Source organism: Coprinopsis cinerea, assembly GCF_000182895.1.
Source record: "Coprinopsis cinerea okayama7#130 chromosome 2 map unlocalized cont3.2, whole genome shotgun sequence".
Taxonomy (NCBI): Eukaryota; Fungi; Basidiomycota; class Agaricomycetes; order Agaricales; family Psathyrellaceae; genus Coprinopsis; species Coprinopsis cinerea.
Genome location: NW_003307543.1, coordinates 1,360,626 through 1,377,894, shown reverse-complemented (window position 1 = coordinate 1,377,894; position 17,269 = coordinate 1,360,626). Strand labels below are relative to the sequence as shown.

The 17,269-nt window shown below is 50.9% G+C and overlaps 8 protein-coding genes across 8 annotated transcripts; 4 read left to right on the top strand and 4 right to left on the bottom strand.

Moving 5' to 3' along the window:
• Window positions 1–468: 468 nt before the first annotated feature.
• CC1G_04184 (ubiquitin fusion degradation protein I) lies at window positions 469–2,158 on the bottom strand (the record flags this gene model as incomplete). Its single annotated transcript, XM_001833153.2, has 7 exons — window positions 469–768; window positions 820–973; window positions 1,024–1,479; window positions 1,532–1,802; window positions 1,871–2,008; window positions 2,050–2,125; window positions 2,150–2,158. The coding sequence occupies 7 exons, from the start codon at window positions 2,156–2,158 to the stop codon at window positions 469–471; spliced, it is 1,404 nt and encodes a 467-aa protein (XP_001833205.2).
• A 148-nt stretch (window positions 2,159–2,306) lies between these two features.
• On the top strand, window positions 2,307–4,520 carry CC1G_04183 (t-complex protein 1; the record flags this gene model as incomplete). The annotated part of the gene is made up of 11 exons (XM_001833152.2): window positions 2,307–2,372; window positions 2,426–2,471; window positions 2,522–2,574; window positions 2,624–2,713; window positions 2,764–3,015; window positions 3,076–3,333; window positions 3,393–3,868; window positions 3,920–4,154; window positions 4,211–4,334; window positions 4,435–4,470; window positions 4,516–4,520. The coding sequence occupies 11 exons, from the start codon at window positions 2,307–2,309 to the stop codon at window positions 4,518–4,520; spliced, it is 1,641 nt and encodes a 546-aa protein (XP_001833204.2).
• Window positions 4,521–4,614: 94 nt separating this feature from the next.
• CC1G_13900 (hypothetical protein) lies at window positions 4,615–6,329 on the bottom strand (the record flags this gene model as incomplete). Its single annotated transcript, XM_002911814.1, has 11 exons — window positions 6,227–6,329; window positions 6,104–6,153; window positions 5,971–6,032; window positions 5,770–5,911; window positions 5,570–5,716; window positions 5,502–5,518; window positions 5,292–5,433; window positions 5,082–5,236; window positions 4,992–5,026; window positions 4,846–4,928; window positions 4,615–4,790 (listed from the first exon to the last, which is right to left on the bottom strand). Exons 1-11 carry the CDS (start codon window positions 6,238–6,240, stop codon window positions 4,615–4,617), a joined length of 1,023 nt encoding a protein of 340 aa, XP_002911860.1. The 5' UTR covers window positions 6,241–6,329.
• A 125-nt stretch (window positions 6,330–6,454) lies between these two features.
• Window positions 6,455–9,516, bottom strand: CC1G_13899 (hypothetical protein; the record flags this gene model as incomplete). The annotated part of the gene is made up of 9 exons (XM_002911813.1): window positions 6,455–7,391; window positions 7,446–7,578; window positions 7,631–8,020; window positions 8,073–8,419; window positions 8,467–8,680; window positions 8,735–8,851; window positions 8,906–9,116; window positions 9,169–9,272; window positions 9,327–9,516. The coding sequence occupies 9 exons, from the start codon at window positions 9,514–9,516 to the stop codon at window positions 6,455–6,457; spliced, it is 2,643 nt and encodes an 880-aa protein (XP_002911859.1).
• A 413-nt stretch (window positions 9,517–9,929) lies between these two features.
• Window positions 9,930–10,918, top strand: CC1G_04181 (mitochondrial 54S ribosomal protein YmL9; the record flags this gene model as incomplete). Its single annotated transcript, XM_001833150.2, has 5 exons — window positions 9,930–9,983; window positions 10,036–10,237; window positions 10,290–10,350; window positions 10,410–10,521; window positions 10,574–10,918. 5 exons carry the CDS (start codon window positions 9,930–9,932, stop codon window positions 10,916–10,918), a joined length of 774 nt encoding a protein of 257 aa, XP_001833202.2.
• A 634-nt stretch (window positions 10,919–11,552) lies between these two features.
• CC1G_13898 (hypothetical protein) lies at window positions 11,553–12,227 on the top strand (the record flags this gene model as incomplete). The annotated part of the gene is made up of 1 exon (XM_002911812.1): window positions 11,553–12,227. The coding sequence occupies one exon, from the start codon at window positions 11,553–11,555 to the stop codon at window positions 12,225–12,227; it is 675 nt and encodes a 224-aa protein (XP_002911858.1).
• A 58-nt stretch (window positions 12,228–12,285) lies between these two features.
• On the bottom strand, window positions 12,286–15,762 carry CC1G_04180 (hypothetical protein; the record flags this gene model as incomplete). Its single annotated transcript, XM_001833149.2, has 12 exons — window positions 12,286–12,330; window positions 12,385–12,560; window positions 12,621–13,160; window positions 13,222–13,402; window positions 13,483–13,561; window positions 13,934–14,107; window positions 14,169–14,296; window positions 14,352–14,372; window positions 14,424–15,383; window positions 15,442–15,494; window positions 15,546–15,619; window positions 15,689–15,762. 12 exons carry the CDS (start codon window positions 15,760–15,762, stop codon window positions 12,286–12,288), a joined length of 2,505 nt encoding a protein of 834 aa, XP_001833201.2.
• Window positions 15,763–16,002: 240 nt separating this feature from the next.
• CC1G_04179 (hypothetical protein) lies at window positions 16,003–17,249 on the top strand (the record flags this gene model as incomplete). The annotated part of the gene is made up of 2 exons (XM_001833148.2): window positions 16,003–16,793; window positions 16,847–17,249. The coding sequence occupies 2 exons, from the start codon at window positions 16,003–16,005 to the stop codon at window positions 17,247–17,249; spliced, it is 1,194 nt and encodes a 397-aa protein (XP_001833200.2).
• Window positions 17,250–17,269: the final 20 nt, after the last annotated feature.

Below are 17,269 nucleotides of genomic sequence, written 5' to 3'. Positions count from 1 at the left end.
ACTCTCGGCGTGGATCAAGAGGTCGAAGACGAATTGCGCTTGGACGAGGAGCTCAATGACATGTCAGTTGCCGCTGAATATGCAAGGCCTGGAAATCCCGAGCTGCCCAAGATTATCCGGTAGAGCAGGAAGAAATAGAAGTGTCTTTGCTGGTGACTTGTGAGCACATTTTCCATTCTCGCAGTAACTTTCCGACATTCTCATCCAGGTTGTGACCCTGACACGTGAAGCTGTGTTGTCTCTAATGGTGTAGAGTGGGCAAAAACACATCGAGTTTTACTCTGAAGAATTTGAGTACTGAGCCATCGTAGCAGCCGTAAGCACTGAGAGGGCGGTCGCCGCACCTTCTTTGCTAGAATTCGCATGTTCGGGAGCATAGGTCATTGTCGTTTCCAATCGACTCGCGTTGAATAAACTAACATCTATCGAGTCATTAACGGTCCTAGTCCATCATGAATCTTGAGGTCTTCAATCACTGTCGATATCGATGATTTCGTCATCCGATACACCGAAATCTGGTGTCGGACTTCGTTCGCGAGCCTTCTGTTGGGCACTGGTCCGGTGCGGCAGTCGTGGCACTCGAGCACCACCTGCACCAACCGATCCCAGCTCTCTCGGCGTCGATGCACCCAGAGTATTACCACCACTCCCCCAGTTATACGTCGAGGCCGGTTTCTTTTCCTCCGCCTTTGCCGAAGAGCTTGCCGAAGACTGACCAACTGACCGACCAGTCAACCTATTTCCTGAGCCAGAGAATGCAGGTGGAGACTGGGTTTAATGGTGTCAGAACAGGTGGCGCGCTGATTAAAAGGTAATTACCTGAGGAAGAGCTTCGGGAGACCCAGGTGCAGCTGCTGGTGGCGAATACGGTACTACATTGAACCCAAAGAATAACTGCCCGAAGGGAAGATTCAAGGCAGCTGGTACTTTGGTGTCAGTCTCTAACGTGGCGTTAGAGACAATCTTCCGGTTGCTGATTTCCCGTCAACGATAGAAGACAATCACCAAGAATAGACGACCCACTCTGTCCGGATGATCTTGCTGCCTTCGGGTACTGGTTCCACTTTACGATGACTGATGCCCTTGCCTTTGGTCTTTCTTCCACTGAGGGTCTCTCCTTTCCCTTTAAAACTTTCCCAATGATCACCGCCCTTGCTGAGTGTCGGCTGACCGGTACTGGTACCAGCAAAGCCACCACTCAGGGACGATCCCGGCCTCGATGACCCGGGGGAGTGTTCATTGAGGTCGATTTTGAGTTTGGAAGCCATCGTAGGGGGGGCCTGTGGTTTCGGCCTTTCCGGTTCGACATATCCCACCGGCGCAGCAAAGTCAACTTCAAGATCGGTGTCAAGGACGCTAATTCCAGCTCCACCAGGCTTTGTTTCCATCACCAACAGCCCGAATATAATTGAGTTGTAGGAGATTTCTATAATGTCGCCTTGTGTCAGGGCCGAGAAGTTTCGTAATGCTTGTTCGAGGCTGATGTAGAGATTAGTCTTGAATGCGCTCCCAGAAGGACGATAGCACATACACGGCCTTTGGATCAGATATCTCGAGGAAATGCACTGTCTGGGCCTGGAGCTTGACGAACTTTCCTTTCGGTAGCTCCGTACCCGTAATTCGAATAGGATCGCCTTCGTTTAGCCTCAAGGTCTTCATCATCCAGAATGGCAGGTGGACAACTCCTTCCTCGGCAATGAATTCCAGCACACCAGCGTGCGTAGATGCAGCGGGATTGGACGGATTTCGCAGTTGAAATGTCCACGGGCCCTCGATATCCAGTTGGGTTAACCGTGCAAGGGCTGATGGTGGCATAATGACTTGGAGGACTGATTAGACGCTGTGAACGAGCAAGGCCTAGAAACCTTACTCTTTCCTCCGTATGAGACATTCTCTCTCTCCCTGCCTTGCATCATGGCGACGCTGTAGGCCTTAAGATATTCATCGTACGCTCTTGGGTTTGCTCGTGGACCATGACCGGTATGCTGTCCGTGTAGTCTGCCACACTCTGGGTCAATGTCATACAGAGAACCACAGGGTGTGGCTTACCCTCCAAATTGCTGGAACAACCCTCCAGGCCCTTGGATATTGCCAAACTGTGCATTTGTTCAGACATAAAAGGACGCTATTGAAGAAAAGGTAAACTCACAAAATCCATTTGTAGATAGTGGTGGTTATAGTCAGAAAGCAGTGAGCATTGCGCGTCGCCCTAGTGGAGGCTTAATGGAGTCACATGCGTGACCACTTGTCAGATCAGACGCGTCTGCATCACTGATTTCGATTTCAGTCTTTACTCACCCTTCACCATGTCCGCCCAGGCTCCAGCACCCGCAACAGTCAGTAATGGCGCAAATGCAGCCTTCAAGGACAAGGTAAGACCATTATATGCTAGAGAAATTCATTTCTGAACGCGTCCGGGGTGTAGAACAAGCCGATGGAACTGCGGTTATCGAATATGGTCGCCGCAAAGGGTACGGAAGATAATTGAGTTCCTTTTGGATGGGTTCTTACGGGCTTCCAGCTATCAGCGATGCTGTCAGAACATCTTTGGGCCCAAAGGGAATGGATAAAATGGTCAGTTTTGCCAAAACACGCCTTTGCATTCGTTCTAACACTTTTCAAGATCCAAACGTCCAAGGGAGAAGTCATTGTAACCAATGATGGTGCAACGATCCTTAAAAGTATCCAGGCTCTCCATCCTGCAGCAAAAATGGTTGGTTACGAAGCTATCCTGGTTTTACAATACTTACCACGCCTCTCTAGCTCGTCGATCTCTCCGCTGCTCAGGACGTCGAAGCCGGTGATGGAACAACCTCCGTAGTCGTCCTCGCGGGAAGTCTTTTGGGAGCTGCAGAAAAGATGCTTCAGAAAGGAATCCACCCAACTACCGTCGCAGAATCCTTTTTCAAGGCATCCGCCAAGGCAGTCGAGTACCTTGAAGAGATGTCCACTCCTGTTGACCTCAACGATCGGGCCAGCCTTCTCCGCGCTGCAAGCACCTCTCTGAACTCAAAGGTGCGGACTTTCTGCCATCGAATTGAAGCGAGACCTTACCAATCCTCGTGACCTGTATAGATCGTCTCCCAATACTCCTCCATCCTCTCGCCCATTGCCGTCGATGCCGTTACCCGTCTTGTCACTCCCACATCTTCCAACGTCGATCTCCGTGATATCCGTATCGTGAAGAAAGTCGGAGGAACGATCGAAGACACTGAACTCATTGACGGTGTCGTCTTGAATCAGAATGTCGTCGTTTCTGCAGGAGGACCTACGCGGATGGAGAAGGCCAAAATTGCTATCGTCCAATTCCAAATAAGCGCACCCAAACCCGACGTGCGTATACCCTTCCCTTGTGTGCCTGAAAGTCACACCTCTAATAAATGTGTCATTAGATGGACAACACCGTCGTCATTAACGACTACAGACAGATGGACAAGGTGATCAAAGAAGGTCGTCAATACCTCCTCAACATGTGCAAAAAGATCAAGAAGGCCAACTGCAATGTTCTCTTGATCCAAAAGTCCATCCTTCGTGATGCCGTCGACGACATCGCACTCAACTTCCTTAAGCGCTTGAATATCCTTGTCGTGAAGGATGTGGAGCGGGATGAAATCTCGTTCCTTTCGAAATCGCTTGGATGCAAACCCATCGCCGATATCGAACATTTCACAGAGGACAAGCTTGGTTATGCCGATCTCGTCGAAGAGCGGGACGATAACGATGTCAAGGTCGTGCGTATTACAGGCGTAAAGAATAGGGGACGAACGGTCAGCATCCTCGCCATGGGAGCCAACAACCTTGTCGTCGAAGAAAGCGAGCGAAGTATCCACGATGCTCTCTGTGTTGTCCGTTGCTTGGTGAAGAAGCGGTAGGCCCTTTGACCTTTTCTGCATAGCAACTTTGACTAAAGTCATTTTAGGGCGTTGATTGGAGGTGGTGGTGCACCCGAAATCCACGTATCCCGATTGCTCTCGCAATACGCTCACTCCCTCAAGGGAATGGAGGCCTATTGCTTCCAGGCATACGCAGACGCTCTCGAGGTCATCCCCAACACTTTGGCAGAAAACGCTGGCTTGAACCCCATTGCAATCGTCACCGAGCTGCGCAACAGACACGCACTTGGAGAGAGGAATGCTGGCATCAACGTCCGCAAGGTTCGTGTTAACCCTTACACTGAATGTACGCATATCGTTCTAACGCAAAACTACAGGGCTTGATCTCGAATATTCTCGAGGAGGATGTCGTCCAGCCTCTGCTTGTCACGACGAGCGCTATTGAATTGGCGACGGAGACTGTGTGTCTTTTGTTGAAGATTGACGACTATGTTCAAGCACGTTAATGGTAATTACGCATCACTTCGAAGAAATAGAATACATATACATCTGCAATAAATCTGCTTCAACCTCACTGAAGGACGGTACTGCATGCTATTAGCCCTGCATATAGAAGATTCGAGTTACTTTATGCAAGGTAAGGTTTGCCTATGATACATATGCTAACAATAGGGCTGTCTAGAATAGAGATTGGAACACGAATATGAGATGAAGTGGGGGAAATTGAACCAAGGTGATATATACAGCAAATACCAGAAACAGCCACACCATCGTACACATTTTAGGACTCCATGCTACGGGAAGGGTTCGGTAGCCTATCAATGTACGTCGCAGTCATGTCGAAAAGTGTCCACAATAACCCGTGCGTTGTGATACTTCGAATGGCGCTAACCCCAAGACCGCGATACAGACGCATGATGCCGGCTAGCAAGGGTTTGGGATTGGCCGGATCAGCACCTTTGGTTTTGGGGTGAGAATTGAAATAGGAAGACGATACAAACAGAAACCAGACCTCGTATCAGCCGGTAGAGTGTTTCAAAGGGTCCTCGATACATCTCCCCTGCCAAAGCGCGTTGCTGAACCTTGGTCTTCACACTAGAAAGGCAGTGTCGTCAAAACCAGACCATTGCTGGAAAAGATAGCCCACAGAGCACTTACACATCGAGAGGGTAGATTAACGCCCATGACGTGACCTAGCAGACGGAGATTTAAAAAAATATCGGACTGAATAGAGCGAGTTCTACGCACCCCGGCCAATGAACCGCACACGAATGGAACGAGCGACGAATGTATAGGTAGCCAGGGTGGTGTTTCTCCCTGTTCTCCGAGCCTATTTCGTCCAAGTAGATGCCGCATGGCGTCGTATTCAAGAAAATAGAGGGCTGTTCCCATCGTGTCCCGAACTGTGAAACAACTGGTCAGCGACACAGGGTGATAGGTGGAGTATGAGGAGCGTACTGAAGTGCAGCCTGAATCCCATGTAAAGCGCGCCAATTCCGTTGATTCTATAGATGTCTCTGACGGCTTCGAGGGTCCCAGGAGCTTTCTTCAACGTGATGCCTTTGGTCGCGGCGATACTGTATTCAAGTTGCCTCCGGACCTTTGGAACAACGATGGTTGGGTCAGGTAGGTAGGTCGTTCTTGGCATTCAAAGGGGGCGGATCAAACCTTGACGAGTTCGAACGCTTTTCCTGTTGGTTAGTATCCAGAAAACGAAGAAAAGTGTAGACACATACGAGCACTCCCAAACGAAATCAAGGCTCCCGACATGGCTCCACTAATACCACCCGTGAGTCCCACATCGATGATGCTGTTTCTGGTGAGGATATCATGATTGGCAAAGTATTCTTTCGTCCTCGAGTAGATGGTGAAGCTGGCAGCTCCTATGCAAAAGTGAATAAGTACAGGGTAGGCAGAAAACGCGGACGGTACGCACGAACAAATGATATCGTCATAAGAGGTATCCAGAGTCCACGATAGAAGCCCATAACACCCTCCTCCCGATAGACTAAGGCGGCCAATCTCGGGATTGAAATGGACGTCTTCGTCGTCTGCAGCCTCGACTTGAGGGAATCCAGCTATTTCGCCCAAAGAGTTTGAATAATGGACCCAATATGCTTTGAGATGCGTTGCGTACCGGGTATCCAGCGAATGTGGAGATGTAGCTGGCTGAGAGGGCACATACGACCGCCTTGTTACCTGGTAATAAGTCGGTAGATGCATACGTTTGAGTTGAAGATACAGGTTGAAGACAGTGCGCAAGCACATACGCCGCAGGAAGTCATGGAGGGCATTTGGGTCATACAAGGGACTAAATTTGCTACAACGAGGTCAGAAAAAAGACAACGTCAACGACCCGACAAGGGCCCAAATTTAAATCGGAAAAGGCGTACTTTGTTCCATCCATAGAGCGCGGTAACTGAGCCGGCTCTCAGTCGAGCCTCGTGCAGTAGCACGACAAGCGAGTTTGGACTACGTTCACGACGAATGAAGAAGGATTTTAACCAATGTGGTAGAAAGAAAGTTGCGAACACAACTCTTCGTATTTGCCGACGCGAGCCTGAGGCTCTGCGGTCACTTGACCCCATTACTATAAATAGCTACAAGCCCCTATCAACTGACTAGAATCCTCCAATCCGCTTTTTGACCGGTTTCTTCTTCGCTGTGGGTCTCCCCCCAAAGGGCCCTGGTAGAATCTGTGTACTTGGCATCATACTTTGACTCTGCGACTCCTCCGAGGTCTGAGATTGAGTTTGCATCCCCCATAGAGGCATTGTTTGTTGGGACTGTCGAGTCTTCGCCGTGGCAAGTACGGGTGGTTGGTTCGACGTTGGGTTGGGCTTAGCAATGACAAGTGTAGGGGGTCGTTGCGTAACAACTGGAGGTACCGCTGCCGGTGGTGGAGGTACGTAAACTGCCTTTTCACTCAAAGGTTCCAGCTCGACCCTCGGTCCATCGAAAGTGTTGTAAGGGTCTCGGTATTGATAGTTGTTCAGGCTGGACCCAAGCTCCCAATCCTTTAACAGAAGGCGAACACCCATTCCAAATTCGACCGATGCAGATTGTCCGGCCGATTCTTCCGAGTCGTAGTGATCCTTTCGAACAGGCTTGAAGAAAGAAAGCTCCATCGGAGGTGGTTCGTCACCGAGAGTCAGAGCCTCCGTCATTGTTTCCAGTGTGTGGTCCACATCGGCTGAGGCTGTCAACGGATACGTCGAATAAACGTCGCGTGAAAGGGCGAGGTCCAGCTCAAGTTGCTTTCTGTCCTTCTCTTCCTTCTTTAACGATCGCAGCGGGCGCTCTGGGTCATCTTCTAAAGCGTACGGAGCAGGAGAATCATTCTTTGGGTTCAAATCAACGCCTAGTTCAGGATCGAGACGGCGCATCAAATTGTCCAGGTTGAAATGCCATGGTACCGAGTTCTTCAAAGGTCCGGGGTCCAGGCGACCTTGCTGCAGAGCGCGATACCCTCGGGTAGAGTTGAGAACGCTTCCCGTAAGAAAATCAGACCTCGATGCGCTTTGAGGTTCTTCTCCGGCTCGAAAGGCGACGTCATATCTAGACCGACGGTTAGATTCCGGTACAGCCAGGGAAAGATGCATTCAAACGGACGTGGTAAGCAATTGTTCACTTGGTTGTTCCGAGCGCTGGAAGTAGGATGGCATTGTCTCAAGGAGATCATATACTGCCTGCGCTTCAGATTCTTCGAGCTCGTCGATCCGATCGTAATATTGCCGGAACAGCTCTGGTACATGTTAGCGCTGAGAGGTTGACAGGTAAAATCACAATTAACGCACTGTCATACACTGGGAAAAAGTTAACCTCGGAGTTCTCTTTACCACCAAGGGGTCCAAAGTCAATTGCTAGTTTCTGCGCGCTGGCTTCGAGTTGCTTCATCTCTTTTGAAGTCGTCACTTTGATTGGGATATCCTCATCATTTGGCGATGACGATAAAGCGTGGCCTGTTATTGCGCCCCGTTCTGACATCCTCAGGAAGTAGATATCATCAAAACGACCCGACTCGAACGGCGAGGTGATAAAGGTTTCGCCCAGGAAGCTTCGCGAGTCACCACAGGCAGGCAAAACCCCGTATGGAGACCCGCGAAGGTGGAACAGTCCGTCGCCCCCTCGAGAAGCATCGTAAATGGACACTAGACTGTTCCTTCGTGTCGTCAAGAAAGTCAGAGCTGAAAAATTGGTTCAGCTTTCGGTTGACCTTGTGGTAGAATCCCGACTCACGCGACAGGGTTCCGAGGGTCTCTGTTCGAAGGTATCGATCATGTTCGCGATAATGCAAGACCGATAGCAATGGAGCGTTCATGTACCGTCGATCGAGCCATACCAATCGATTCGTTGAGCAAAGGCGGACAATGTTCTCTGCGCTGCAGTCCTCGACAGAGGTAAGGAAGTCTCTGGGGCTCGGAATTGACCACTGTTGTACGACTGCGCGAGACTGTGTCCTCCAGTCATATGACCACAAATGCTTCCCGGAAACCAGAAATCCGTCAGTTGGGCCCGCACCAAGTCCAACACGCCAGAACTTATTCTCCTTTTCTAAACTGTCCGAAACAGGGTCCAGGGATGTACTGCTGATGATGTCAGATGGTACTTGGAAGGGGAGGACAGATCTTACATTGCAGAATTGAAGTTTAGGTCTCGGACATGCAACCCACCGTGGTCGTCCGCGATGATCAAAGTCGAAGACCTCAACTTCACGTCGACAGGGCTCCGGTCGGCAACTTCTTGCTTCACGATGGTCACCACGCTCTCAGGAGCCCGAGTGTTGTCTTGCTTCCTCAATTTGAGTACGTTTATATCCGCATACGTTCTAACCGTAAGAAAGGGGTCTGAGAGCAAATCTTTAGCATGGAAAGCTTGAGGTAGAACTAAGTTGGGCAGACCTGCTCCCACCGTCGTTGCAACGAGCTGCTGAATAGGTGTCTTGAAAGTGACCTTTGCCTCAGCCACAGGCTTCAGCGTGATTCCTTTATTCTTGCGAATATCGTAACTCGATAGGTCTGTTGACGGAAATATGAGCAACGGTCGAGAGTTCAGCGACGAGAAGGACTGACTTAGTTGAGTCAAATCCTCGCCCATGGCAAAGGCGAGGATACCAGGGGTGTTGGACTTGATGGCGGCCTTCGTTAACGATACCAGTAAATTTCCCAAGTACGGATCGTAGCGTTGGAGATTCTTGCTGAACTCCACTTCTTCTACAATCTGGTCGCGGACGAGCTCTGCTGGGACCTCGACATCAGGGAGATATGTTCGCAAGAAATTGGCCTATTCAGCGGTCAGACTTTCTCAAGTTTTGTTCGATCTCTGAGATACTTACTTGTAGTTCTCCTTGCTGCCTGGCCGTAAGCGTTGGCTGAGGTAGAACTGGAGCGCGGGTGTTTGGAAAGATGCTCGAGGAAGTAGCCACCCTCCATGCTTTAGCTTCAGCGTTTATGAGTTAAAGAGTTGAGGTATGCGGTCTGCACGTCCACGCACCTTGTGAAGAAGAAGAATCTTGCACAAACGACCACTCCAACCGTCCAGATTTCTTGACCAGAGTCGCAGCTCCAACCATCCCTTGTCGAAGGTTTGGGAAGCCGTTGGTTATGTTCTCCACCTTCTTCTTTCCTCCATCTCCAGACGTAGACTTTCTAGATTCTCTGTCATCGCGCGGCCAAGAATCCATTCCATTGGAACAAGTGACTTGTCGCAAAGGTCAAGGAAAAAGTCAAAACGCGAATCGACAAGCAGAAGACCAAGACTGGCCTCTATCGCTTACATCAAGCCGCCGTGATCCGTCATCACCATCTTCCCATGCCAAGCGTCGTGACTTTTTGGCCTTCGCGGGTGAGTAGGTGCGCTGGACAAATTCTTCGCGCGCTCACCGACCAAGTTACACCAACGATGTGGAGGGTTTGGGCCGTGTCGCGACAACGAACAACGGGGCTTTGCCAGCTGCGTTGCCTTCATTCGTCAGCGACTTCCAATGCAGCAGCGGTAGCCAGCAAAGGGCCCAACGGGGAGAGCAAGGACGCGGAGGAACCAAAGAAATGGACACCAAGGTCGGTTCGGACAGGTGTTATTGCTATTAAGAGGGGTATGGCGGCGTTGTGGAATGACCAGGGCGTCAAGTTCCCTGTGACGGTTCTGCAGGTGTGTATTGGGATTGTGGTCGTTGGCCGTCACACTCACGAGGACACTGCAGCTCGACAATTGTCAAGTCACCGCGAACATCAAAACTCCTCGACCAGACCACACAGTATACCATGCTGTCCAGGTTGCTTCGACCGACAGACCACCAAAGACGACCACCCGTCAAATGTTGGGCCATTTCGCAAAAGCAAACGTCCCTCCGAAACGCTATGTCAAGGAGTTCCCTGTAACCGCCGACGCACATGTGCCTGTTGGTACGTCAGTCCTCTGGATTGGCATGGGATAATAAACTGACTCGTGGACCAGGAACGACATTGAACGCGGCCCACTTTGTGCCAGGTCAATATGTCGACGTTGTAGCGAAATCGTATGTCGGAACAGTTCCCCGGAGACCACCTTGACGCTAATGAATTGATTCGCTTTCAGGATTGGAAAGGGTTTCCAAGGTGGTATGAAGAGATGGGGCTTCCATGGTCTGGCAGCCAGTCACGGTGTGTCAGTATCGCACCGTTCCTCAGGTTCGGCAGGTAACAGCCAGGTACGCTCACTGTATCCATCCCGATGATTACATTCTGACACAACATCCCCAGGACCCCGGCCGAATCTACCCTGGCAAGAAAATGGCGGGCCGAATGGGTGGAAACCAAGTAACCGTCCAAAATCTCGCCGTCGTCCGAGTCGACACCGCGCTCAACCTCGTCTACGTCCGCGGAGCCGTTCCAGGCGTTGACAACGCACCAGTGTACATCCGGGACGCAAAGAAGGTCATGGCTGTCGCCAGGCACAACGAAGCAAAGGGGTTGAACGACAAAATCTTGCCCAAGGGCGTTGATGACCTCCCTTTCCCTGCTGGAACGGCTGAGCTTGCAAAGACCCTTCCACCTATCATCGAGTCTCCTGCCTACCGTAGAAGTCCATTCACCCCTCCCGAGTAAACTACATAATTTAGATTCTAATCTATGCTACGCATTTTAATTTGCATTGGGGTGCTTGATATGTAAGCCGACGGCGCCTTTGTCGACTCGGCGCTTGTCATCTCCGCTGCGCTCCTTCGAGCCCGACCGTCATGTAAGTCGGTCAGATATCCAGAATGTCCTCTTGTTCTCCTCATCTTGTCTCTCTGAAATGAAGCAAACAACTCACAATACTTCCCAGAGACCCGATAAACATGTCAACCATTTACTCCATACCCTAAGGCGAGTCAAAAATCTTGCAACACCGTGGAGTATCTTTTAATAATCGTACAGAGGCGAGCAATTCCGACGCTCTCAGAATCTGCTCAAATCCAAAGCACATCTGTCGTCTTCCTTCGCGCGAAACAAGCCGACACTGCCCATCGACCTAGCTGTGTTGGATTATGATACCTTCGGATCCCAGCCATCCAACCAGGGAACGCAGAGTGCGTCCGACCAGACATGTTCAGGGCCCGTACCTCCAAAAAGCTGGAGGCGAAATCGGGCTCAGCAAGACATCTACAACACTGTTTCATGGCGCTCGCAAGCTTTATCGTTGTTATACTCGGAGTTGGGAGCCACTGTCGACGAACCTCGAGTCCCACCACTGTCGCTAATGTGCCTAACGCATCTTATAACGAGTTACTCCCTAACGGAGCTTCGAGAAGATATCCTCCTGTTTGTACCTCAGCATCTACGCCAAAGCCTCGTGAGATACACGAGTATCCATTCACCTCTTCCTAATTCACGTCTGTTCGCATTATACGAAGCCGAATCCCATGCGAATGGTGAAATCATCGTTATCGGACCCAACAACTCTATCCGAGACGACTACTTCATCCAAGCCAGCGCGGCCTCAACCGAGGGACCTTCCACATCTACATCCAGATCCTCACCCAGTCCGACCCCTTCGATCGAAGATGACTGGGAAGCCGAAGACACATCCCCCGCCCTCCTCCGCGTGGTCGCAATCGTCTCAACCCATCTATCGACATCCACCGTCCTCTCCATCCCACCCACAATAACCCATCTCGCCCTAATTCACCTCCCCACACCCATCCCCCTTCACCGCCTACCATTCGTTTGCCCGCTACTGGTTTTCCTTGATCTTTCATTCAATACTTGGTTACAAGATCCACCGGAGGAGACGTTGAAAAGCTGGGATCGCGTATATTGGGGCAGGTGGAGTCAACTAAAGGTCCTTGGGTTGAGAGGATGTGACATGTCGCCAGACAGATTGGAGAAGGTGAATGAAGGTCGATGGGATGACGTTAGGATTGTACGTGAATAACATTAGGCGAATGTAGTAGGGTAGTTTTTGGATGGAAGGTATACCTTGACAGCCTTCGTTATCTGGATTCCAAGAATAGCTTCAGATTGAAATCAGGCACCTCCTGAGAAGAGTTACGGTGAGAGACTGCTTGGATCAGGATGCTAACCATCATTACCTCGACCGCTACTTCACCCTTCTCCCCTTTGGACCCAGTGCCTGCGGCTGGTGCAACCGGAGGAAGCATCACACCAGCCCGAGGCTTCGCCCCATGCTGCTTGGCCGCACTCCACAGAGCAGTCGTATACCTAGCTGCAAGCTCAATCTCCGAGATAAATGGAAGTCCACACCGATCTAGTAAACGACCGATGTCAGTAAGGTTTCCTCCCAATTAAATAACGCAGCGCAACATACGCAGGATGGCACGGTTAATCTGCTCGGCAACGGCCTCCCTCCGTTCAAAGCTCAGATATTTTGCAACCTCCGACTTTTCTGGGACAGTATACGCCATGAGTCCAGTCACGTTCCTCAACTCCTTAAAGTAGATATCGCGTTCGCTTTGCGTAACAAGTGTCTCGACGAGTGCGTAGAGCTTTCTGGCTTTGGAGATTAGGGTACTCTGCTTTTCGATGCTCATTTCCGCGCCTTCATCTGCCAGGTCCGAGGGTGTCGAGGGCTGTGTAGGATTGTCGTCGTCAGGGCTCTGTGTTGCATTTACAGCAGATCCCTTCGTCGGTCGTTTGAGAGGCCGTGTTCTGCAGAATTCAGTGAAGGCCAGGATCCGAAGGTTCAATAACAGATGGGAGGGATCGACAGAGGTGGCAGATACGTATCGCTCAGAGCGAGGGGTATCGTTCGCATGGAGACGTGAATCCGCAAGGACAGATGGAAAGTGTTGGTTCAGACGCTCAATCGCTTCGTCGACTTTTCCATCGAGGATGAGCTCCCTGATTTCTAATAGAGGAACATCGAGTCAACAGGTCGAATAGACAAAGACTAGAGGGATAGTCCGTACCTCTACGCTGCTCGACCTGCTTCAACCTCGATTCCGATAGTGTTGTGACAGATCTAGAATTCGCATTGCCTTCGACTTCGTCTCCATCTGCGTCAAGTTCAGTGACGGTGCTGTCCTTGATGAACGCTTTCGCAGTGCGTGTATAGCAGTGGTGGCTCAGATAGTCCAGTATCAATGCTCGCTGTCAACGTCAGGTAAGAGTTAGCTTAGCATCGAGTTGAAGGCAAAGGGGGGATTCGGGCCAAAACTGTTAGCACACACCAGCTGGTAAGGCGTCTGCGACTTCAACGCCGCATTCGATTTCTTGGTGGAGGTCGCATCGACACTGGACATAATACTCCTTGCAGGGTGGTCAAGGATAGGGGGTTGAGTTTATGTTCAGTGCGGTGGGAGGAGGTGGGACATAGTCAAGCTGGGCTAAGGTTTGTCGTCATTCGGATATTCCGTCGCGCTCGGCACGTGTTCTCTCTTGCGTTGGCGGGCGCCTCACTGTCCAAACTGCCCATTTCAGAGCAACTCTTATTCCACAGTGCGGGGTAGTGACATTAATCCGGTGAAGTAGAGATACAATACAATAAATACATAACCCTGAATGTGAAACCGTAGTCCACCGATCTATGCGCAACAGAACCCTAGTAAGACCCGGAGTCAAAGGCAAGTTCAACCAACACTGCGTGTTCGTGACGTGCGCCCGCGATTCATGATCGCTGACTCTCCCGCACTTATTGGCGGGTGAAGGGCGTCTGCTGAAAGGAGGCCAGCTTCTTCTTCTGATATTGATAATCGACTGTGTGCTAGGTGTCTCTTAGGTCGGGGACGATAGATGAAGGACTGGGTGACGATGGTGATATCGAACATCAAAGTGCCTCCGCTGCCTAGCAGGTAACTGAGGAGAGTCAGCCGATTGTTGAGAGAGGAGAAAGAGAGGAGAGAGCAGTTAAACTCACGGGATGCTCTCCCGAAGAAATTCTGTCGATGCAGGTGGTGGAAGGGAGGTCTTGGGTGACAGGAGAATAGATGCAACGTAGAACACATTGCCGAGAAAGGCGAAGACAAATAGATACATGGAAAGTCCCTGAAGAAAGGCTTTTATTAACAATGAGTACATTCAATCGACACCAAAGGCTCACCTCGACAGATTTCCGGACATACTGGGGGAAAACCATCAGTACTACTTTTGTGAGATTGATGGCTCAACTTACGTTCTTCCATATTTGCGGTAGTCGGGATGTGAGATAAAGAGTGGTGCAGAGCCAGGCGAAGATACGTCCAAGAACACGATCAGCCGACGGCTCAGATGGAGGTGGCTCCTGCGGAACCTCTTCATCATCAGGGTCAAATTCGAAGTCGAGCTCGCCTTCTGCTCGTGAGATGATATCCTCAACGCTGACGAATTGGGCGTCGGACGATGGCGGAACAGCAGCCACAGGGTATGAAGGAGTGGACAAGTCTGGCAGCAAAAGTCTACCGACGCTTGTTGACGAGGAGGAAGCTACTCCTCGATTGCTTCCCACTAGAGTCCCGATTCCAAAGAGTGCCCAAGCCCCAAGAAAGACCATGCTAGCACCACGACGGTTAGCTCGGGAGCTTCGGTGGCCGCTGTTGGGCACTTCTACGTCATCGTTATCGGTATCGCGCCTCAATGGCTGACTGGGTAACACTAGGTCCGAAGGGACGATATGGATCGTGGAGGGTGTTTGCGGTGGCAGAGGTGGATAGCTGGCGTCCCGCCCGTGTCGCTCGATACTGTATGCCAACCGTTTCCGTCCCAATTTCCTCCCTCCTTCTGAATGAAAGCTATCTGCGAGGGCCGAAATAGCGGCGTCATCGACATCATCGTCGTCCAAGTTGGAGGCGGAATACAGCCCCGGATGAAGGTCGTCTGCTCCGTACCGCAGTGGCCGGAGCGTTCTGGCGGACCCAGGTTGGGCTTCTTGTTGCTGAGCAGCGAGAGCAGCTGCTGCTGCGACGTTGGCGGCGACGGTAGATAGTGTCCGGTATCGTGAAGCACCTCGCTCAACGGAGAGGTGACGAGCTGTCCCGGGGGTTGAGGCCAACCGAGGATGTCCATAAAGAGGCGGCAGCTTGGGTGGCTTGTAGTAATAAAAGTACTGAGCGACGAGCGTACAGTCCACTGCGACAAAATATGTTGCAAGATACGTCTTTCTTCGTTGTGAGTTCTGCAGTCGACCTTGTAAAGCATCAAAGGCGCAAACTCACCTGGAACGGCAGCTGGTTCGTCAATATACATCCTACCAAGTTTGAGATATCCCCTGGAATGCCACCGGTTAACGTTGTTACAATGATAAATTACAGCAACTCACCGAGTAGCCAGTTTGCAAGAAACGGCAAGGCCAGACCCTCGCAGCTCTTCCGACGATAGTTTTCTAGGACCTGCCTGGCATCGACGTAAACCCCTTAATTAAGCTGGCAATGTCGCGATTTCGAAGAACGATAGCGCACTCACGGAAACTGAGCGCCCAACCAACACGCAATTGAAGCGTATCCCAGCAGATCGCTGAGGGTGACTGGACCTGCCATTTGGTGTGAGCGGTTCGTGGACAAAATGGATAATTGACCCGAACAGGGGTGTTTATACTACAGACGGCGGCGCAAGCGAGTAATAATAATGAGTATGCGTTGGCACCGCCTGGACCGAGTGCACTCTTTATGGTCTCGATAAGCTTTTATTTCAAATTCAATCTACTACTTTAATAGACTCGGAACCACTTGGTTTAGACTTGCTCCTTTCCCATCACTCAAAACTGGCGCTTGACCATGATGCCTCCTCACGCTGGCCAGAAACGATCCGCAACTCAGAATGGCGAACCCTCTACATCCACCAAACATGCATCCAAGAAAACACGCTTCGTAGAGCCAGACGACGACCCAGCAAACTTTGCAGAACAGGTCGACGCCTCGCTCGAAGGCCCGTCACGAAAGGGCAAAGTCAAGACCGAAGGCTACGAATCCGACTCTAGTGACGATGGAGAAGGTGTCGTTTACAGCAGGAAGAAGGGTGGTGCAGATAACGACGACGATGATGATATGTTTGCTATGGGAGAGAAGGAAGACAAGGAAGAAGAGTCTGGGAAGAAGAAGGAGAAGTTTATGAGGCTGGGTGACATCGAGGGACAGGAATTCAACAATGACTCGGCAGGGGAAGGTTCAGACGACGATGACGAGGAACTGGATGAGGCGGCTCTGCGGAAGAAGAACAGAGATACTATGGGTTTTGAGATATCGTCTTTCAACATGCGAGACGAGATGGAGGAGGGCAAGTTCACAGAGGACGGCAACTATATCAGAACCTACGACCCCCATGCAGCCCATGACAAATGGATGGAAGGCCTCACAGACACAGAAATCAAGTTAGCCCGCAAACGACGTCGAGAACAGGAGAAGAAACAGAAGGAAAAGATGGAAAAGGAGGAGAGGGAGCTCGCAGAGAGCGGTGGCCAGCCAGCCATCCAGATGAAGCTACTCCCCTTACTCAAGAAGGGCGAGTCCGTCCTCGAAGCTCTTCAGAGACTCGGTGCTCAGGCAAAAGGGAAACAACCTCAAAAGAAACCGTACGTCGGATGTGCACCCATCTTATCAGTCTTGATACTCATGTCCTTACCAGAAACAAGCGGAAAGTAGACTCGGATTCAAACAATGCTGCTGCTATGCCCGTAGACTCGACACCAAAAGAACCAACGCCCATCGAACTCATCACACAGCTTGCCTCCAATCTCATGTCATTAGGTGACGCCGACCCTTATTCCAAAACCTACGAGGAACTCGTCCGGAGTGTACGTTCGAGCGGCAAAGTCGACCAGAACTGGGAACCTCCATCTGCTGATGTCAAATATGAATACAAGTGGGACGTACCAGGGAATGAACAGGGAGAGGTCTTTGGCCCCTTCAGTGAGGATGACATGAAGGCATGGTTCAAAGCACAGTACTTTGGGACATATGGGGAGAAGGTACAGGTTCGTCGCGTGGGTGGTGAATGGGGTTCTTGGGACGACGTAGTCGAATCGTGAATTAGCGTGTTGGTAGTGGT